This window comes from Nicotiana tabacum, chromosome 17, assembly GCF_000715075.1.
Source record: "Nicotiana tabacum cultivar K326 chromosome 17, ASM71507v2, whole genome shotgun sequence".
Lineage (NCBI taxonomy): Eukaryota > Viridiplantae > Streptophyta > Magnoliopsida > Solanales > Solanaceae > Nicotiana > Nicotiana tabacum.
The window spans coordinates 127,764,378-127,781,819 of NC_134096.1; the positions used below are offsets into that span (position 1 = coordinate 127,764,378).

Sequence of the window (17,442 nt, forward strand, 5' to 3'; positions counted from 1 at the left end):
CTCATTTGGCGTCAGCATCCTACTCAAGTAATAAAGTGCATTTTCTTTGCCTTCATTGTTTCCTTGATCCAGAAGCGCTCATACTGACCTTTCCCGTGTTGAAATGTATAATATTAGTGGCTTTCCAGGTATGGGTGTTTCCAGTACTAGAGGCTTCATCAAATAGGATTTAATGCTTTCAAAAGCATTCCTACAAGCTTGGTCTCATTCAAAAGGAACTCCCTTCTTCACGAGGCGACTGAATGGTTGGCATCTTCCAGCTATATTCGAAATATATCTTCTAAGATATGCCAACTTACCTTGTAAGTTTTTTAATTCATTAATATCCTTAGGCTCGGGAATTTTTAGGATAGCATCCACCTTAGTTTGATCAATTTCGATACCTCGGTGTCGAACAATAAAACCGTGGAATTTCCCAGAAGAAACTCCAAAGGTGCACTTCAACGGATTCATTCTGAGTTGGTATCTTCGAAGTCGTTCGAATACCACCCTCAAATCTTGTAAGTGATCATCTCTCTTCCTTGACTTTACCACCAAGTCGTCAACATAAGACTCTACGATTTTGTGAAGCATGTCATCAAAAATATTTTGCATGACACGTTGATATATAGCACCAGCATTTTTCAAACCAAAATACATTACCTTGTAGCAGTATATACCTTTAGGGGTTCGAAAGGCACTAAGTTCTTCATCCTTCGGTGCCATGCGAATTTTATTATATCTAGACGAACCATCCATGAAAGACATCACCTCATATCTAGTCATGACATCAATTATGAGCTCCGGGATGGGAGGAGGAAATTCATATTTAAGACAAGCATTATTTAGGTCCCTAAAGTCAACACAAACTCGGATTTGGCCATTGTTCTTTCTTACAGGGACGATGCTTGAAATCCATGTAGGATATTTAAATTCACGAATGAAACCATCCTTAATAAGCTTGTTAACTTCGGTTTCAACCAAGGGAACTAGTTCAGGTCTAAAGCGACGTTGTGCTTGCTTTACGGGACGAGCACCTCGTTTGACAGCAAGATGATGAACAACCACCTTGGGGTCTAAACCTAGCATTTCTTTGTAGCTCCAAGCAAATACGTCTTTGAACTCCTTAAGTAGCTCAATATATTTGCTCTCTCCATCATCAGTTAGAGAGGAACTTAAATATGTGGGGCTTCAACAACTCCGAGATTGACTTCTTTTAGTGCATCAACCGTTGTCTTCACCCCTTCTTCAAGCTCAGGTGGTGCATCTTTAGCGTCTTCATCCTCTTGAGGATCACAATCATTGAAATATATGTGATGACATACACAAATATCAAGGCACTTTTCCTCGACTTCCATATAAGATGAAGCATTTTGTTCGTCATGAATGGTGATATAATATGATGACCCTACACTTTCTTCATCTTCCTCATGTTCTTTAGTATGGACTATAGTATGAGCCTTTGCTTTGAGGACCTCTCCATACGAAACTACAAGTTTGGTCTCTCATCTCATTCTAGAAGGAATCAGACTTGGGCAGTCTGTGGTCAAAATCTCCTTTTAGTGAAGATAGGTGCTCCAATCCTTCTATTACTTCCACGACGCTTGTTTTCCTTCTTTTGTGGTCCCAACCTATCAACGACTGAGGTCCTTGGTTTCGTAAGTCGATCAAACATGGAAGGCTTCTCATTAAGCGTCGTAGAAATGTTTTTAGCAGTAATATAGTTACAACTTGCCCTTTTAATGGAGATACGGATTGGCGAGGGTTGTTTGTAACCCAAACCTTCACGTGATTTCTTTAGTGAGTACCCTTTCTCCATCATCATCTTTTGAGTAGGGTTTGAAGCTTCATGCATGAGCTTTCCCAACTTGGATGGTTCATTGGGGATCATATCTAGTTTTTGCTAACAACTTGTAGGCATTTGGGTCAAAGCCCTCATCTGTGCGCTTTGCAGGAAATGCTAGATTTAGAAGCGAATTGTCATTTGATGATTTGACAAACCCTTTAAGCAACTTTGTAGATGACTTAATTGCATCAATTCGCTTGATAGGAAGGGTCAAGTCTCCTAAAACATTACCTTGTAGTTCAGAAGATAGGTCTTCAATCTTCCTTGCCTTTGGGACATAGTGAAGAACATGAGTCACTCTCTTACTTGAAGATGCCTCATTCATCTTGTTCCTATCATAAAGCACCTGATCTTTTTCAACAGTAATCTTTGCCTTGCTAGTTGTGACATCAACCTTCTTTGCAACACTTTTGGTCAACATCATATCATCGACCTTAACCTCCTTTGAGACGTAATTCTTTAAGTAGAATTTTGCACTAGAAAAGTATGATTCAGCCTCGGTAAAGGGCTTATTATCAGCAACTATCTTCTTTTCGACCCCATCTTCACAGTACTTCAAGCGTTGATGGTAGGTGGATGAAACCACTTTGTTCTCGTGTATCCATGGTCTTCCTAACAAGATATTATATGAGGTCTTTGCATCGATCACGTGCATTCATGCACTCGAATGCATATCTCCCATATTGATTTCTAATTTGATGGCCCATATAGCTCTTTTCCCCCTTGATTGAACCCTTGAATCATCAAATGACTTTCACATAGTTCATCCATCGGTATGCCAAGCTATTTGACAGTAAAAATTGGGAGAATATTGACGCCAGATCCATCATCGATCAAAATTCTACTTATTATCTGTTCTCTCACAAAGCCAACCATAAATAGGGGACTATTATGGTGTGTTTCACCAAGAAAAAGATCATCATTAGTAAATGTGATTTTTGCATCACAAATGACCACTTCTTCAGAATTCTCAGTGAGTTTTTCAAACAGGGGAGGCGGAAGCAATGATGGATCTTCCTTCTTTGTCTCTTCTTCATCTACCTTACAACATGAGACCTTGATATATTCACAGGAAGCTTGCGAGTGTAACCAGCTTGGCAGGAATTCATCCAATGTCACTGGACGATGTAGCCTTTGATAGTGATTCTCCTCCATTTTTGTTTTCTTCCAATTCTTCTTTATCATTTTCTTCTTGTGTCTTTTTACCATTTTCCCCAAGTCAATTGCTTACTTGACTCCCTTTGTGAACTTGTCTTGCAGCGTCTCCGCCAAGTCACAAGAATCCAACCTTCATCATTAGTTTGACCATCATGTGATTCATTTTCCTCTTGAGATCTTTCCTTCACTATTAGTTTATACATTATAGGGATAAGCAATGGTTTGCTCACATTGATAGGTTCACAGTCACCAAATTTAATCATATTTGGTGATGATGCAGTTTGGATGCCATCACATTCAAGTACTTCGACAAAATTGCAAAGGACAATGGGATCAAGTGAACCAAAAACGAAAGAGACTTGATTCAAACTATCTTTCTCATCCTCAAGTAAGATTTTTCCTTCAGCGACCAAGTCCATAACTTTCTCCTTGAAGATAAAGCTCTTTTCAATATGGTGGCCAATCAACCGATGGTACTTGCAATTTTGGATCATTAATCCTTCCAGCTTCGTCTGGCCGCTTCATTTCGGGTAACTCAATGAGTTTCAACTCAAGGAGTTCTTCAAAAATTGCTGGGGCATCAGAGTCCAAGAATGGATATTCTTTCGCTTACATTTTCTTCAGAGTTAACTTTCGGCCAACTTTATCCTGTAAGGACGTTGTCTTCACACTTTGCTTCTTACTCATTTTTGTAGTGATATTTAATGGCGAGGTATTAACATTCATTGATTCTTTGCTCTCAGACTTCGACACAAACTTGCATCTTTTCTTTATTTCTTGTTTATCCTTCACCTTGCGAGGTTCATAAACATGTGGCCCTTGATTCCACTTGAAGACATACTTAACTCCATATCATGAGCACGTGTAGCCAATTCTTCAAAAGACTTAAGGCTTGATACCTTGTAGGATGTAGCGAAGTACCCAATGCATTCCTTTGATACACATTCCTATTCTAGAAGCTTCACTAAGTCTGTCTTTGCAGTTGAGACATGCATTCCTCCATCGATTGATGAAATCAACAACCAGTTCATCCTTCCATTGACGCGTGTTTGTGAGTTCAACCATACTTACTGTGCGCCTTGTGCTATAGAAGTGATTGAGAAATTCATGTTTAAGTTTCTTCCAGCTATCGATGATACGAGATCAGTGTACCAATCAAAAGCATTTCCTTTTAAGGAACGGACAAACTGCTTGACAAGATAATCTCCATATGTTCCATCATTATTACAAGTTTCGATGAAGTGTGCAATGTGTTGCTTTGGATTTCCTTTATCATCGAATTGTTGAAATTTTGGGGGTTGATAACCTGCAGGCATCTTCAAACTATCAATTCTCGCAGTGTATGGTTTTGCATATGCAAGAGAAGACTTGGCAACAACATTATACTTATCTTTGATGGTTCCCATGATGAAGTCTTTCAATTGGTCAATGGGAATAACCCCGTCAGATAAAATCTAAAGTTCTTCAGGAGTCGTTGTCTGCCTTGCAGATGAGTCTCCTTTATCTTGCATCATAGGGAGCTTTCCAGGTGCATGACTTGAATCTCCCTCCATCATGCTTTCAACTCTATCTGTCATCTTGACAATTTGAGTATCTTGATCTTGCATATGCTTCATTAACCCTTCAATTGCCTTTGTTAAATTTGTGAGTTGTTCTTCAACAGTTGAAATGTTAGTCACCATTGCTTGGATAACCGTCGTAGATGGTGGAGCAAAGCATGGATTTTCTCTTACACCATACTTTGAGTGGAACAACTCACGTGGAGAGCTTGGAGCAGATCCAATGACCAAGACATCATCATCATCCTGTGTGATGAGATTCTTAGATCTAGAAGGGCTAGGTAAAGCCAATGTATTCTCAACAATTTCGTCAATGTTCGCTCCTTTTTCCAATTCAGTTGAAAAGGATCTTTCCCCCTTTGAGGATCAGAAATCAAAGATAGGAACTGATGCAGACGACATTTGAAATGCTTGTTGTCCCAGCAAGTTTGCTTTGTTCCTAATGATAGGTCCTACGCTTTCCATAGTAGCATCCAACAAGTTTTCCACATCAGATGAAAATTTGGAATCCGTAGCTTTAGCAGTAGTGAGTTTGAAGTTGATCTTCTTAGGAGCCATTTCTGTGTTCTTGAAATTTGGTAATTTGAAGAGATGAGAGGTAGAGATTGTCCCACTGGGCGTGCCAGAAATTTGTAACAACAAATTTTCACGTCGAAAAAAATAAATAATCAAGACTGGAAAATTGCGTAACAAATGTAGTATTTGATTTCAACAAATGAAAGTACTACAATCTCTATGGTTCCTCTGATTCTTCAAGAATATAAACTATCTTGATGAGCTTGATTTTGATTTTGATTCAAGGGCTTGTAAAGCTTGGCCGTGAATCTCCTTCTTGTGCTTGACTTTGGATTTGATCACGAACAAGTAATTTGATCTTGAACGCCTTAGTATTTGATTTGGCTTCGTTCTTGAACTTGAACTTGAACTTGTAGCTTGAGTGCTTAAACTTGTAGCTTGTAGAGAAATTTGCGGTGTTTGAACAATTACTCCATTATCCATTTAAATTAAACTTTAAAATGTATTAAACTAATCCTAAACATAATGAAAAAGCAACAAATAATTTAAGACGAGATGCAATGAGTGTGTATTAACTGGAATGTCCTTATATGATCCGAAAATGCTTTTTTAACCTTAAACCCTCAAAACCCACCGATTTCAGCTCTTCTTTGTCGATTTCACTAAACTTCATCGTCTTCAACCTCCGGCGACTTCTCAGCAAAGAGATGGCGCCAACTAAAGGCAAAGGAAATGTGAAGAAGAAAGGGAAAGGGAGCTCCAAAATTACAAAGAGCAGAGCTCCAGAATCAACTTCCGACTTCTATTTCCCAAGAGAAATCATCTCTAACATCCTTTCCCGTCTCCCTGTTAAGATCCTTTTACGATTCAGGTGCGTTTGCAAGCAATGGCGAAACCTCATTTCGAAACCCAACTTTATCGCCGCCCATTTCAGTCACTCCTCTGCTCTGCAGCGCAGCGGTTCATCCATTCTTATAGGAACCCGCCATTACGAGTCCTCTCATCATGTACTCTCACTATATACTCCCCCGCCTGAGCCTGAATCATCTTCATCAATTGTGGAACTGGACAGCCCTTTTCCTTGCTTCTTTCCCCATATGTACATTGTGGGTCCTTGCAATGGCATTGTGTGCCTTTTTCAGCCACCTTGGGGTGACTTGATTACCCTTTGGAACCCAGCTATGAGGCAGTCTAGGATGGTGAGGCTTTCTGAAAGTGAACCTGTTATGGGAGTGCACTGTTGGGCATCCATTGGATTGGCTTTTGATCCCCAAGAAAATGATTTTTTGGTGTTGAGAATCTTTACTGCCATGCCAACATCTACAGTCCCGAACCATGTGGAAATGTGGTCAACCAAGAGTTTTGGATGGCAGAAACTGAAAAGTGAGGTGGTTTTTCATATTCCTGGGCATACTAGCAACGTGAACGTTAAAGGGGTGCCTTATTGGTTTGCTACTGTCACTGATGAATTTGGGTGGCGGCCGGTGTTGGTGCGCTTTGATGTGGGTAAAAAAGTATTTGAGAAGTTACCTATGCTAGGAACCGGAGAAAGGAATAAGAAGCATCAACAACTTGTGGTCTTGGACGATTTTCTTGGTAAGTTAACCTTTGATGAAAGAGACGAATCCCATTTTGATGTTTGGGTAATGGATGATGAAGATGGTTGGACTAAAAAATACAAAGTTGGACCGTTGCTCGGGTTAGAGAGAACTATGGGCTGTTTGAGGAATGGAGACATTGTAGCTAAGAACAAAGAAGAAGTGGTGTTCTTGTTTGATCCCGTGACTTGTTCAGTTAAGGCAAACTTGAGCATTGATAGTTCTAAGAATGGTGCATATATGATTTTCGACTATTCAGAGAGCCTAATGCTGATCGGAGGGATGCTACCTGTTAAGAAGCAAAATGCTCGAGATAAATTGGCATGCAAAAAACTCACAAGGTTTGGAGATCAAGTAATCATTATACTATAGTTAATGTTACTATATTCTTGCTTTGTACTGATTGTCAACTCCCACTTTTAGATGTTGTCATTTCTTCAGAGGTTTTCTTATCTTATGTGCACATGCATGTATGTGGTATACAGGCACTTGGTGAACTAAGCACATTTACTTTGAGGTGTTGATATACTATGTGAACAAACTCTATTGTTTACTTTAGTTAATTGTGTGCAATTGGTTGAGATGCTTGTGCGCTGCTGCTATTTATAGCTTCTTTCCATAGCATAGGTCCTAAGGTCCCACCACATGTACTTGTGGGTTATAATAGTCGAGATGCGCACAAGTTTTGATGAATGCACAAGTTAAGAAAACATTGGTCCAAATTGCTCTATTTATCTTGCGGAAGAGTCTTGATGTCTAATAAAAGGATAAACATATATCGAGAAGTGCATTCCCTGGTCTTGGCGCCTTTTGCTTTTGAGCTGGATCTACAATGACAAACTGAAGTGCTAAAGAAGAATAAATGCAACCTTGAATTCAACAGTAGGTCTTTTGTCACAGAAAAGTAGTGATAGCATATCGATCTCCAGCAACTGTCTTTTACATTTTTTGGAAGGGAAACATAGAAAATCTCTAATCTTTGATACCTGAACTGTGTTTGCTTATGTTCTTGCTTTTGGAAGTGTTCAGCAGTTTTGTTACTTTACAGGTTGAGTAGAAGGAGGAGAATTGTTTTTCCCTTTATTTAATAGCAAGATACTTGCAGATATCCATTTGAAGACATCATGAATAGTTGGAAGAGCTACTCTCCTTGAATTCTCCCTTTTTACCTCCCTCTTTTCTGATGAAAGTATTAGAATTTTTGTTGCCTTTGCACAAGTGCTCGTTTCCTCCTCGGTTAATTTGTCTAACAATTTTTTATCAATGAATTGAGTTGTCATGATTTTGGCATCTGTTGACATATATTACATACCGTTTAGTGTGGAGCATGTGTGAGTTGGACTGCAAGAAAGGTCCTTCTAGTATGAAAATTCAGAAGAGAGATACAAAGTGTTTGATGGAGTAGAATTTTTTTTTTTTTTTGTTCAGATTAGTTGAACATATTTTTTTCTTAAGATATCCTTGGAGTACTTCTAATTTCTAGTTAGTGTTGATGATTGGATGATATTCGTAAAGAAACATGCTTTCTTGTAGGACTTCTAATGAACTTTTTTGTCCTTCGGATATTCTTGGAGTTCTTGTTATATTCCAATTACAGTTGATGCTATTGGTAAAGACACTTGCTTTCTTGTAGGATTTCTAGTGAACATTTTAATTCTTCGGATATTCTTAGTCTACTTCTAATTTTTCAGTTAGTATTTATGCGATTACTAAAGAAACATGCTTTCTTGTCGGATTTTCTACCTTTTGCATACATCTTGTATGTTGGATTTTCTCACTACAATAAAATTTAACTCGTAAAAAGATATTCTGAGAAACTTATGAACAATTTCTTTGATGATGTAGGGCTTGCATTGACTTCATGCTGTGACAACCCTCAGCATGTGAACTTGGCTATCCAGCTTGTGCGGAAGACACCATGTTCGCCCTTTTTTTGCGAACCTCAAAGGTGGCATGAAAAACCTTTTGACGTCTTTTTAGTTGGGAGATGGCATGTATGCAGTTTCCGGTCTGCTTTACAACCCTGTGATGTTTGTATTAGAAGGGTCTAATTCTGATAATCTAACTAGTTGATCAGATTGTTAACCAATTTCTGTCTCTCACTGCACTTATCAAATGTTACTTTATCTATCTATGGTGTATTCATGTTTCTGGTGTAATACTTTTTTGAGTTTTTCTTTCCCTGCATAACATCTCTCTTTGTGTTCCCTTTTGAGTTTTTTGTTGTCTTAATTTATGTCCTCCTTAGGTAGTTCTTTGTGGTTCGTAGTTATTTGCATATATGGAAACTGGTCTGACTATGATCAAAGATATTTGCTTGTTTTAATCTTGTCCCGAAATGTTAGCTTGCGCTTATCATAGCATTTCAAAAAGTTAATTCTACCAGTAGTTCTAACCCTGGTAGAGAAGCTTCTCTTCTCACTAAGAAGAATGGAAAAAGGGAAGGGGAAAGGTCTGATAAGCACATTCTTAAATTCCTTTTTTCCAAGTTCAATTTAAGGTTATATGGGCAATTCTAATTGGTACTCACCCAATTAAAACCAATGAAGCACAAAATTGAATATGTAATGAATATGCCCAAGAACAATTAAGCAAAAGATATTCATTTACATTAATTAAGCAAAATTGTTCATCACAATGTCGCTATGGGGTGTAATTGGTACTCAAAGATCTTAGCCTCTTGAAGCGTATCCAGTTAAGACTCAATATCACAACACTCGGACCAACCATTTTTATAGGATTATTATTTAAAAAAGAATGATCGCTCAACCTTCATTTTACTGCACCAACGTTATTGATGATCGTGATATTTAGATAGAGTTAAGTACGTTGATGCAATAAAGTTAAAATTGAGTAACAGTTAGTGAAATTATCCGTATAAATAATATTTCAATATAAACTAAATTTTCATATAAATGTACATGTTTAAAAAAGTTTAATGGCCAAATACTCGTGAGAAAAGTTTTAGAAAGGAAAGAACTAATCAAGTACTTATCCAACTATACATCTTATGAAATAAAGTCCAAAAAACGATTTAATAACCTTTCCTAAAAAAAAATAAAAATAAAAATAAAAAAAATTCATCCAAGATGATGCCAAACAGACAGGTGACTGCCGTGCCAGATATGGGCACAAAACACAAATAGGTGGGAGAGAATGTACTACTTGTCCGCAAATTTAAGGCAAATATTGCAGGTGTTACATTAATGTAACTGCTTCCTTATCCTAATCTCTTCTTTGGCTATTGTATAAATACATAGTATCACCTCTAGCATCCACAAATTATTTTCACAATATAATTATCTGGTCCAAATTTTAATTTTAAATCTATTAAACATCCTCAACATTGATATGAAAAAGCAACAACGAGTGAATAATTATGTAGTAGTAATAACAAATGTAGGAGTAGAAAAAAGACAGGACTATTACATGATTAAAAAGGACATTTAATTGGACTGTCCTTTTTAATCCAGAAATACTTTCACCACCTTTGTTAAACCCTCAAAACCTTGCCAATATTAGGCTGTCCTCTGTAGATTTCATTTTATAGTCTTCAACCTCCAGCCACTTCCGACATAAGATGCCACCAGCTAACGGTAAAGGGAAAGGGAAAGGGAGCTCCAAAACTACAAAGAGCAGAGCTCCAGCTGACCCAACGAAGTCCGACTTGTATTTCCCAAGAGAAATCATCTCTAACATCCTTTCCCGTCTCCCTGTTAAGATCCTTTTACGGTTCAGGTGCGTTTGCAAGCAATGGCGAAACCTCATTTCTAAGTCCAACTTCATCGCCGTACATTTCCGCCACTCCTCTGCTTTGCAGCGCAGCAGTTCATCCATTCTTATACACACCCGCCATTACGAGACCTCTGACCATGCACTCGCACTGTACAATCGGCGTGATGAATCAGTTGTCGAGTGGACAACCCTTATCCTTGCTTCTTTCCCAATATGTTCGTTGCGGGTCCTGTCAATGGAATTGTGTGCCTTTGTCAGCCACCTTGGGGTGATGTCATTACTCTGTGGAACCCAGCAATGAGTCAGTCTAGGATGGTGCCTCTTTCGGGGAACCAACCCGATAAGAGAGTGCACTGCTGTGTATCTATTGGATTGGCTTTTGATCCCCTAGAAAATGATTTCTTGATCTTGAAAATCTTTTGTGAGAGGGTCGCATTTACTGGGCCGAACCATCTTTTTGATATTGTTAGCTATACTTCCCTTGCGATCGTTAAAGGGGTGCCTTATTGATTGGATTTTATAGATGATGAATTTGGGTTGCGTACAGTTTTTGTGCGCTTTGATGTGGGTAGAAAAGTTTTCCAGATTATACCATATCTAGAAAGTAGGGGTGGGAGTTCGGTCGGTTCGGTTCGGTTTTAAAAAATTCGGTACGGTTATTTGATTTTCGATTTTGTAAAAGTAGTAATCGAAACTGAACTGAAATAAGTTTGGTTCAGTTCGGTTTCCTAATTTCGGTTCGGTTTATTTCGGTTCGGTTTTCGATTTTAACATTATCATATTGGGCTATCTCTATGTAATAATTGGACTGACTAATTTGTTGGTTTTATTTCAAAATTTCGGTAAATTAGACTAAAACCGACCAAAAATAGTTGGTTTGCTAATAATTCGGTTTTTCGGTTAACCGAACCAAATAAATTAATAACCGAAAACCGAACCGAAAAATTAAAATTTTAAATCGAAACCGACCGAAAAAATCGAATAACCGAAACTGAAATAAAAATATTTTCGGTTCGATCGATTTTTTCGGTTCGGACCGAAATCTGCCCACCCCTACTAGAAACTGGAGAAAGGACTAAGCTAGATGTTGCGGTTGTGGAGGATTCAATTGGTATGTTAACCTCGGAGGAAAAAGGCAAATCCTATTGATAGAAACTAAAAGTACACCAAATTGTATAGAACCTGGTTCTCTATATGTTCTCAGAGAGCGCACACACATTAGTAAGTAAACGACACAGTAGAATTTTATATGAAAAATTTTCAGTTCACGGGATTAAAAACCACGACCTACCCTTATAGGATTTCAACTTCACTACTGAGCAAACTTTAGATTACAACCTCTTGTAACCTAGGAATTAACTCCTTAATCCCTTACTAACTTGTAGCAACTATATTACAAGCCACTTTGTAATAGCTCTATTACAAAGACTTACAACTCGACTAAACCTAGCCAAGACACAAACACAGAGTTTATGATTAAACAAAAATTTCTTACACAATTGCTTCTAACCAAGCTAAGTAGAAATTACAAGTAAGAAGCTTTAACAAAGGTACAACACAACCAAGGACATGTGATGACTCGATGCAGGGAACTGGTCCTTGTTATGTAGTTCTTTGTTCTTGAAGCACTTGAGAATCAATTGCTGGATTGATGCACAGACTTGAGAGAAAGCTGGATTGATTCTTCAAAAATGTTCAAGTGATGTTTGTCTTTGGCTTATGTTAATATAACATTGCTGACATTACTTGAATGATGCAAGCATGTTTGGTACAGGAGCATTCCCAATGAAGTTGACTGTTACACTGTTGCATGTGCAGGCAGCAACTTTACAGCTGTTGGGGAGTTGACTGGTACGGTTACCATGGGAACTGATGTTCATCTGTTCCCTCTGTTGTTTCTCTGACTCTGAAGAATTGAACTATATCCCCGACTTTGAGACTTGTTGATCTTAAGTACTTGAGAATGTATAACATGTTCCTTATCTGGTTCTTAGCATTAAGTTTGTTAGATCATCAAAACATAACACGGATGCATAGAACCTATCAATTTTCCCCTTTTTGATGATGGCAAACTTATAATTGAAATCCCCCATGAGAACCAGAATGACATACGCATAACATGTATTCCCCCTGAATCTGTTCCCCCTCAATTAGCCTTAATTATTTTTCCCCCTTTTGGCATCATAAAAAGATCAGTAGCAAGCAATAAGCAAAAAGAAGTCTAGCTTGGTTAACTCATGCCACATGCGTGCACACAAGCATGATTAAAAACAGAGCAAAAGATCAGAACATACACAACAAAAGGATGAAACGTCCATTAATTTTTGAAAATTAAACAGGGAGCAGTTCCATTGTTACCAAAACATCCACAAAATAAAAACAACAAAAGGCACCAGTCATAAACATCATTAAGACGAAAAACAGAGGACGGACACTAGGAACTTGACACTGGGAATAGGACGGTTATTAATGGGCATTGAAAGGGGAAGTACTGGAGGCTGAAGAAGAGGCAAGGGTTCTAAGAAGGATGTCCATGCAAGCATTTGCAGAACCTTGCTCATTTAGATCCAGCTGCTTCGTGGGCCTGACTGAGCTGACTTTCGAGAATGTCATTCCGAGCCCTCAGCTTCCTTATTTCTTCAGTGGCACTATTTTGAGCATTGATCAGGTGAGAAATAGTCGAAGTGCTACCAACACCTCCACTCCTATCAATGCACTCACACTCTTCAAGGGTGGTTTTGGAGAAGGATTGCTTGCGAGTTCCTACTTTAGCATCTCCCAAAGGAACCTTGAAGAATTCAAAAATTTAGTGAGGAGAAACCCGTAAGGCAACCCATGATTACCTTCCTTGAACTCTGCTACTTTCTTCATGTGCTCTATCATAAGACCAGGCAGGTTTATAGTGGTGTATCCATCCAGTGCTTCCATGAGAACTAAGTCTGCTCGTGATGTAAAGGAGCGTCTTTCGGCATGTGGGAGTAGAACTTTGTTCACCATTTCAAATAGCAGTTGATACACTGGAAAAAGAGACTTCTTGTGTACCCGTTCCCCTTGTTGCACCGCCTTATCCTTCACAATGGTGTTTTTAAAATTTGTAGAGCAGACCCGAAGGACATCCCATCAGTAGGCACACCCAAAATGGCTCCCAGTACAGTAGTGTCCATCATAAAATCAACACCGTTCACATTTAGACAAATGTTATCATCCTCAACTATGAAGAAGTCAGCACAGAAACTACGCACTTCTGCCTCATATACTCTGGGATTTTCACTTATGAACATATGTGTCCACTATTAGAATTCACAGATCTCCACCAATTGGCACATTCGTGACTTATCCAGAATATCAGGGGCAAATGTACGGCCCCACAGTACCTTTTGAATTATCAATTTTTCCCTGCCAGCATCCGGGGCATCACCAACCTTGGTCTTCTTGGAGGAACCAGGTTCCTCACTGGCATCAGCCTTCATTTTCACAGATTTTCTAGCACTATTTCTTTTCTCCATAGATTTTTCAGACACCTTTTTCTTAGACACTTTTTCAACCTGTACTTCAATCTCCTTCTCTCCAAGTTCCTCAACCACCTTTCCGCCAGATTTTCCACCTTCATCATTCCTCAAACCCATACCACTTACAGATAAATCTTTCTTGAAGGTTGGAATTGTAAGTTTCTTTGAGGACTTAGAACTAAGAAACTAGGTTCCTCATCCACCTCATCATCAATACCGACGACTGGTGTTGGAGGCACTACCCTCTCATTTACAATCTTCCCATCCTTCACCAATCTCTTTTTCTTCTTTCCCTCTTTGTTTTTTCCTTAAAACTGACTCAAATGCTTCCTTCTTCTGCAGCCTCATGATAGGTCTCTTAGAAGTTGACCCCTGGGGAGGTGCCTTTCTACTCCTAGCATTAATGAAGCTTACCAGAGCCACATTATCATAATCTTCTCTTCACTATCCTCATTCTCCTCCTCAGACAGATATCGCATCGTAAAAACCATAATTAATAATGGCTCATCATAGAAATGAGTAGAGGGGGCGAGATCAGTACTGACCTGGGGTTCTTGTAAAGAACTAGGGGTTTTATCCCTATTAGAGCCAGAGGGTTCTTCTGGGGCGGAGGGATCAGGTCCCTCAGTTGGTTCCCCAGTAGTACTGTCAGGTGCCGAGGTTTAGACAAGCACCAGTTCCCTACCCTCGACCTCTGTACCATTATCTTCCCCCTGAAACTTAGACACACCCTCATAACCTCCAATCATACTTCCCTCAGCAGCGATTGAAATCATATTTTCTATAGCTTCATGTTCTTGTAACTCCAAAGTAACTTTAGAAGGTATAAGAGGATCATTACCTATAGAATCAAAGCCGGGGCCCACACCTTGTTCTTTAGCAAAACTTTCTTCCACTGGTAGACTAGAAATTTCTTGATTTTCTTCTCCATCCACTATATCTTCATCAACCATCTTTTCCGGCGAGGCAGAAGTAGAGGTCACAACCACAAATTTCTTAGAAGTCGATATTTTGCGACTCCGATAAGATCCAGAACTCAACTGGGTTGGAGAGAAAGCAGAGGGTGGTTGTGACTCTGTTTTAGGGTTTGGACTAGTCGGAGCAGGGAGTGTAGGCTCTATCACTGGTGCTTCAACGGATGAGGACACAGTGGGGACGATGTTGGGAACATTTTGTGTTTCCTGATTGTCAGACATGGTGGAGTGTAGTTAGTTAAAGAAGAGAGTTTGAAGAAGGAAAAGGGAAATTTTGGATTCTTGATGTGAACAGTTTTGAAAGTGACTGTGAATGGATTTATTTAAGATGGGCGAGAGACCGGTTGGGTATCAATTTTGGGTAGTTGGGTTGCTTTATAAAGAGTGAGACGCTTGGGTTCAACAAGTAAAAAAAAAGAAGAAACTGACATTTTAATGACATGGCACCGTTTCAGCCATTTAAAAAATTATGTATGAGAGTACAGAGGAACTACAAACCTGTGTCAAAGGAACTAGGTTCCCTGGCTAAGTTTGAAAATGTAAGCCTCATCCTTTGACCAACGTGCAATGCATTAGCTACTTGTTTGCTCTATAATCGTCATGCATGTCTACCTGTAACGGTATAAAGGTGAGTTAGACTGTGCCAGAAAATGCTTTTTAGCTATTTTACCTGTACAATCGAGGGACCAGGTCCTTAGCTTGATTTCATCAACCCTAGTGCCAAGCGATTCTTTTCAAAATGCTCTCTGCTCAGTGCTTTGGTGAATATGTCTACAATTTGATCTTCTGTGCTATAAAATTTCATGCAGATGAGCCCTTTTTCAACGTTATCTCTGAGGAAGTGGTGTCGCACATCAATGTGCTTTGTTCTCTTATGTTGAACTGGATTCTTTGCCATGTTAAGAGCACTGGTGTTATCACATAGTAAGGGCACACAGTCAGAGAATACACCAAAATCTTCCAGTTGCTGCTTGATCCATAGCAATTGAGCACAACAGGAGGCAGCTGCTACACACTCAGCTTCAGCAGTTGAAAGGGTCACTGAGTTTTACTTTCTTGTACCGCATGAGACCAGAAAATGTGCCTTACCAGAAGTGCTTTTCCTATCTACCAAATATCCAGCATAATCAACATCAGCGTATCCAATTAAATCAAAGTTATCTCCTAAGGGATAGTAGATAACCAGGTCCTGTGTGCCTTTGAGATACCTCAGAATTCTTTTGGAAGCCTTCAGATGGGATTTCTTTGGATTGGACTGAAACCTGGTACAGAGTCCCACACTGAAAACAATATCTGGTCTACTTGCTGTGAGATACATGTAACGACCCGACCGGTCGTTCTGAGTAATTGCACTTTGCTTGGTGGTTTTCGGGCATGAGTATCTCCGTATGATGTATTATGACTTATGTGAATCGTCAATTTTGGTTTTCAGATTATTCAGAAATGATTTGGAAGAAAGATTCTTAGCTAGAAGCGTTAAATTTGAAAGGTTTGACCAAGTTTGACTTTTAAGTATTTGACCTCAGATTGAATTTCTGATGATTCTGTTAGCTCCATTGGGCGATTTTGGACTTAGGAGCGCGCCCGGATTGTGGTTTGGAGGTCCGTAGTAGAATTTGGCTTGAAATGACAAAAATTAGAATTTTGGAAAGTTTGACCGGGAGTGGACTTTTGATATCGGAGTCGAATTCTGATTCCGAAAGTTGGATCAAGTCCGTAATGTCAAATATGACTTGTGTGCGAAATTTGAGGTCAATCGGATGTGACTTGATAGGTTTCGGCACCGGTTGTGAAAGTTGAAGTTTCAAAGTTCATTGATTTCGAATTGAGGTGTGACTCGTCATTTCGATGTTGTTATGTATGTTTTAAGGCCTCGAGTAGGTCCGTATTATGTTATGGGACTTGTTGGTATGTTTGGACGGGGACCCGTGGGCCTCAGGCGTGTTTCGGATTGATTTCGGGCTATTTTTCCTTTATTTTTCACTGTTGTGTTCTGCTAGTTCTGGTATGACCACACCTGCGGCTGGTTTGTGCAGGTGTGATGGTCGCAAAAGCAAGAGGAGGAGTCACAGAAGTGAGAAGAGGCTGGGTGAGAAAGACCGCAGAAACGGATTTATTGTAGCGCACATGCGTGCGCGCAAATGCCGGATTTGGATCGCAAGTGCGTAAGGCTTCGCAGAAGCGGAAATTTGACATCCGTAGGTGCGTGGATTTCTGGGCAAGGCTATTTTCGCAGAAGCAAAGTTTTTACCACAGATGCGACTATTTGTCCGCAAATGCGGAAAGTGCTGGGCAGAATTATAAAAATCGAGGGTTTTGTTCTTTCTTCATATTTTGAGATGTGGGACTCGGATTAAGGCAATTTTTGAAGCAAATTTCATCACAAGGATTGGGGTAAGTGTTCTCTACTCAGTTTTAATTATATTTCACTAATCTATCTTTATTTTTGGCAATTGGTTGATGAATTTTAAAGAGAAATTGGGGGTTTTGGCCTAAAGTTTTATAATATAGATTTTTGAGGTTTGAACATCGAATTGGGGATTAAGGGGTCATGTAATAGTTATGACT

At 39.2% G+C, this 17,442-nt stretch overlaps 1 protein-coding gene across 1 annotated transcript; it reads left to right on the plus strand.

The window, feature by feature from the left end:
- Window positions 1-5,649: 5,649 nt before the first annotated feature.
- On the plus strand, window positions 5,650-8,860 carry LOC107763059 (F-box/kelch-repeat protein At3g23880-like). Its single transcript, XM_016581481.2, has 2 exons — window positions 5,650-6,997; window positions 8,502-8,860. The coding sequence occupies exons 1-2, from the start codon at window positions 5,766-5,768 to the stop codon at window positions 8,524-8,526; spliced, it is 1,257 nt and encodes a 418-aa protein (XP_016436967.1). The 5' UTR covers window positions 5,650-5,765; the 3' UTR covers window positions 8,527-8,860.
- Window positions 8,861-17,442: the final 8,582 nt, after the last annotated feature.